Genomic DNA, 5,498 nt, shown 5'->3' on the forward strand with positions numbered 1-5,498 from the left:
TTTTCCTTTTGGAACTCAACAAATTTGCTTGTTAGTTGTGGCGGAGTCATGAGTTATCGAAGCTAAACCATTTAATAATGGTTCTGATATCTAGGTTCACATGATATCTATCATGACGCCGATGGAGAGTGTCATGCGATGTGCGGTGCATCCAATGTATCTTGATGTCACCCCTTTCTCGATGGTGTGTGGAGGAGCTCCTCGCGAAAGTCCAATTCCAACCTTGGTTGCTGCCAACAATGGCGGCATGATGCCGCCGGACCTTTCCTTGGAGGCTTTTTTGTGGAGCTTCGTTCCACCCCCGTGGGGTTGTGGGCTCATCGGGATAAATCAGCAGCTCAAGGTCGCTATAGCGCGCAATGACAGTGGTTGTGTCACTTCCTCCTTGGAGGTGGTGGATAGTAAGCGCATAGCAGCTGTATGGATCTCTTCGCCTTCAGAGGCAGTGGACGTCGAGGCAGCGAAACCATATGGTTACTCTTTGTGTGGCCGAGGTCCTGGTCTCGAGAAACAATGCGCTCGGTGGAAGGGGGTTGTACTTATGAGTTATGATGCGAGGGGCACTGCCTCAACATTGCTTCGGTGTGTACATTGTGCCAGCAGGGGCGGCGAGGGGTTGAGGGTGTCGGTTTGATCGACGCGCCCCAGAGTAGGTGGTGTCATGTCGGAGTAGCGACCGTAGAAAGTGTGGTCAATAGACCATGCAGGGTCTTGTGTGAGCACCGTGAAGAGGGCTCCTCGACATAGTGGTATTCTCTGCACTCGGATATGAATAATGCTACAACAACGGAGGACTTACCGGAGTTTTGCGGGCTCAGCTGATGTGGTATATTTTGATTGGTAATTTGGAGGAAGCAGGGCCCATCCTGAAATTCAGGGGAGATCAGTGAGGGGGAGAAAGATCAGTCCGTTAACTATAAATATCACACGTAAGTCAAACATTTTTGCTCAGATATTGACATGTTGCATTCAGATCATATTATTTCTAATGATATCCTTGTTAACGACCGAGCATGGAAACTCCCCAGGATGCTAACAGCATGCAATGAAACATCATGCTCGCGAGAGCTTAGACAAGAGCGCATATAATAGTACGGGAGATACTAAAATAAAAACGAGACCAACTGAGCTAGACTAGCGTGTTGGCATTTTTTTATAGAAAAAAACTCCGTGAACACCAAGTGCTTGAGCCAGCTGGCCGCGAACTTCCGCGCGCCTTGCCAACTAAGCTATGCTCACTTCTCATAATATAAGAGATATTATATCGGTGATGTGATTACCAGCTGCGGCCGGTCTCCTCCTCGCCTACTTATACCAGCAGCAGCCGGCCCATAATTTCTGCAACACAACAAAGTCTTCCGGCCGGCCGGCGACGTCGTCTAGCTCTGACACTCACAGTCACACATTGCCGCGGCCAAACGTCCCTCCCCTGAGCAGCAGCAGCAGCATGGCGCGGTCGGAGCAGCAAGGGCTGCAGGTGCTCAGCGCGCTGGACGCGGCCAAGACGCAGTGGTACCACTTCACGGCCATCGTCGTCGCCGGCATGGGCTTCTTCACCGACGCCTACGACCTCTTCTGCATCTCCCTCGTCACCAAGCTCCTCGGCCGCATCTACTACACCGACCTCTCCAAGCCCGACCCCGGCACGCTGCCCCCCGGCGTCGCCGCCGCCGTCAACGGCGTCGCCTTCTGCGGCACGCTCGCCGGCCAGCTCTTCTTCGGCTGGCTCGGCGATAAGATGGGCCGCAAGAGCGTCTACGGCATGACGCTGATTCTCATGGTCATCTGCTCCATCGGCTCCGGCCTCTCCTTCGCGCACACCCCCAAGAGCGTCATGGCCACGCTCTGCTTCTTCCGCTTCTGGCTCGGCTTCGGCATCGGCGGCGACTACCCGCTCTCCGCCACCATCATGTCCGAGTACGCCAACAAGAAGACCCGCGGCGCCTTCATCGCCGCCGTCTTCGCCATGCAGGGCTTCGGCATCCTCGCCGGTGGCATCGTCACCCTCATCATCTCCTCCGCCTTCCGCGCTGGGTTCCACGAGCCGGCCTACCAGGACGACCGCGTCGCCTCCACCGGCACCGAGGCCGACTTCGTGTGGCGCATCATCCTCATGCTCGGGGCCGTTCCGGCGCTGCTCACCTACTACTGGCGGATGAAGATGCCCGAGACGGCGCGCTACACCGCCCTCGTCGCCAAGAACGCCAAGCTCGCCGCCGCCGACATGTCCAAGGTGCTGCAGGTGGAGCTCGAGGACGAGACGGAGAAGATGGACGAGATGGTGAGCCGCGGGGCCAACGACTTCGGCCTCTTCTCGCCGCAGTTCGCGCGGCGGCACGGCCTCCACCTGGTGGGCACGGCCACCACGTGGTTCCTGCTGGACATCGCCTTCTACAGCCAGAACCTGTTCCAGAAGGACATCTTCACGAGCATCAACTGGATCCCCAAGGCGCGCACCATGAGCGCCCTCGACGAGGTCTTCCGCATCTCCCGCGCGCAGACGCTCATCGCCCTCTGCGGCACCGTGCCCGGATACTGGTTCACCGTCTTCCTCATCGACGTCGTCGGCCGCTTCGCCATCCAGCTCATGGGCTTCTTCATGATGACCGTCTTCATGCTCGGCCTCGCCGTGCCCTACCACCACTGGACCACGCCCGGCAACCAGATCGGCTTCGTCGTCATGTACGCCTTCACCTTCTTCTTCGCCAACTTCGGCCCCAACGCCACCACCTTCGTCGTGCCCGCCGAGATCTTCCCGGCGAGGCTGCGCTCCACGTGCCACGGGATCTCGGCCGCCGCAGGGAAGGCCGGCGCCATGATCGGCGCGTTCGGGTTCCTCTACGCGGCGCAGGACCCGCACAAGCCCGACGCCGGGTACAGGCCAGGCATCGGCGTCCGCAACTCCCTCTTCGTGCTCGCCGGGGTCAACCTGCTGGGGTTCATGTTCACCTTCCTGGTGCCGGAGGCCAACGGGAAGTCGCTGGAGGAGATGTCCGGCGAGGCCCAGGACAACGAGGACCAGGCACGCGCCGCCGCCGTGCAGCCGTCCACGGCCTAGTAGGCCGCCATATATTCCTTCACAACTCGTGCGTGCTAGTGAGGCAGCTGCATGCAGGCTGTCTACGTTAGTCAACTCAAAGATTCTGATTTGTTTTATGATACGTACGCGATAGATCCACGTGCAAGTACTCAAAGCAATATGTTTGCCGGCTACCCAACCTGCAGGGCTGGCTCATGTATATGTCCATAATATATAGATAAATCAATCAACTTGCAGCTGCCAATGTGTGCAACGGTCAAAGCTTAGAGAGTGAGCTACCACTTGCTCCACACTCGGTGAATGATGAGCCTAAGGCTTGTCATAGTGAGAGTAACTTATACTAATGTCATGCATATAACATTAATTTAAATTACTATCTTTATAATATAAAGTAACATAACAGTAGTGTTATGGATGGCTTCATTTATTAACTTATAGACTCATAATTTCTCAGGAAACACTATGTTATATAGTAACATATTATGTTATTCTAAACACCTCTTTCTTCTCATTAACTACATACTCCCTCCGTTTCCAAATTACTCGTCGCAGAAATGGATGTATCTAAAACTAAAATACATCTAGATACATCCATACTTGCGACAAGTAATTTGGAACGGAGAAAGTACCACATAAGCAAAAAAAATTTGAAATGCGCTATGTCACTAACTAAGTTACTTTCACTATGACTAGCCTAAGCTGATGCATCTCTTCGTAGCCAAATTAAAGAACCTCAAGTCAACGAAAGAGAAAGCTCAAACTGTAATTGCACTCTGAGATGGGTAACTTTAATTAGAGATCCCACCCATAGATCTTCATTTTGCCTTTCTTCGTCTCTCTTTGGATGGGCTTAGGGCATCTTCAATGGCAACCCGCTAAAGTCCTCCCGTATTTGTCCATGGACAAGGGGATCAATTCGCGAACATGGATGCAGGAGGACGCCATTCAAGCGTAACATCATATATCCGATCTTTTTTTTTCAAGTCCACACGATCAAGTAGCCGCATGCAAAGGGTACAGACGTTCTATACAACATTAGTTCAATTTTTTTTAAAAAAAATCAAATATTACATTGCAACATTATTGTCCCCTTTCACCGCCCACTGATGTTCAATCCGATCTTCCTTCAACTGCTCGTGAGTTGGTCGATTCCGAATTCGTTGATGCATTTGAATAAACTCCTCAAATGTGTGTGACGCCCGGGTAATCAAGCTACAGTAACCCTCTGGTAATGATGCCATGTCACCTCGAGTACTGTTGATAATCTCCCGTTAGTTTAGAACCGATCCAAATTCGAGTTTGAATCAAAGTCAAAACAATTAAAGTTTTCAAAAGTCAAAACTAAATTGTTCCTAATGTGTCAAATAATTCATAATAAATGTTGGTGAAGAAATCATATTTTAGTAAAATACTTAAATGCACTAAATAAACTAAAACAACGATAAAACAATTATCTAAAGTGCTTTTAAAGTAATAAGCAAATGCAAAATACTTTATTTAAAGTGCCAAAGTATTTGGGGCTGTGACCTATTTAGTAACACCAAATTAGTTGTCGCTTTTAAATATTATAAAACAAAAAAAACAGGAACGAAATAGAATAATTAAAAAAAAGAAAACAAACAAAAAAAGAAAAAGAACCCCCCCCCCCCCCGCCTCCGGCCAAGCAGGCCATTGGGCCAACCCACCTGGCCGGCCCACCCCGCACCCCATAACCTCCCCCACTCCCCCACTCACCCACCGACACCCCCACACCCTCCCGAAATATCTTCCCCCCTCTCTCTCCCGATTGGATCGGGATCGAGAGGAGGAGGCCGCGGACGCCACCCGGTGCCGCCTCGTCGCGACGCAGCCGCCTTCACCTCGCCGTCTACCCCGCCGGCCTGCCTCCCGCTCCGCCGCGTCGTCCCCGTCGACCACCCCGACCCCCACTGCCCCGTCCCTACTCCCCGCCGTGAGCCGCGCCCCTCCTCTCCTTCCCCTGTTCCTGCTCGCCGTCCCCCGCCCGCGCTCACCGCGTTGTGGCCATGACCGTCCGTGTCCGAGCTTCGGCCACCGCGTCGCCCATCCCCGCCGTCGACTCTGGCCGTCCCCGGCGAAGCCACCGCCACCAGTCAACGTGCGGCAACGCATGCGTCCGATCCCGACCAGCCGCGCGCCTCACCTTGCCTGCCTGCGCCCGCCGCCCCTGCTGTCCCTGTCCCTGCCCTGTGCGCACGCCCGCGCCCGGCCCGCACTCGCTGCGCCGCTCGAGACTGCCCCGCACCGGCGCCTCGCTAGTGCCCAGCGCCCGTGGCGACCGCGCCCTTCTCTGCACGCGCCCGCCTACTCTCCTTCCCGTTCGCCGTTGTCCGCTCGTCGCCCGCTTCGCCCAACCGAGCCCGCGGCCACCCCCCTCCGTCGACGCCCCGTCTCCGGCCGCTCCGGCCACTGCGACCTGGGTATCCCCTGACCAGCGTCG

General features: G+C 54.5%; 1 protein-coding gene across 1 annotated transcript; it reads left to right on the forward strand.

Moving 5' to 3' along the window:
- The first annotated feature begins 1,360 nt into the window (after window positions 1-1,360).
- On the forward strand, window positions 1,361-3,272 carry LOC123123629 (probable inorganic phosphate transporter 1-8). The gene has a single exon (XM_044544169.1). It carries the CDS (start codon window positions 1,448-1,450, stop codon window positions 3,056-3,058), a length of 1,611 nt encoding a protein of 536 aa, XP_044400104.1. The 5' UTR covers window positions 1,361-1,447; the 3' UTR covers window positions 3,059-3,272.
- The last annotated feature ends 2,226 nt before the right edge of the window (window positions 3,273-5,498 follow it).

This window comes from Triticum aestivum, chromosome 5D (assembly GCF_018294505.1).
Source record: "Triticum aestivum cultivar Chinese Spring chromosome 5D, IWGSC CS RefSeq v2.1, whole genome shotgun sequence".
Classification (NCBI taxonomy): Eukaryota; Viridiplantae; Streptophyta; class Magnoliopsida; order Poales; family Poaceae; genus Triticum; species Triticum aestivum.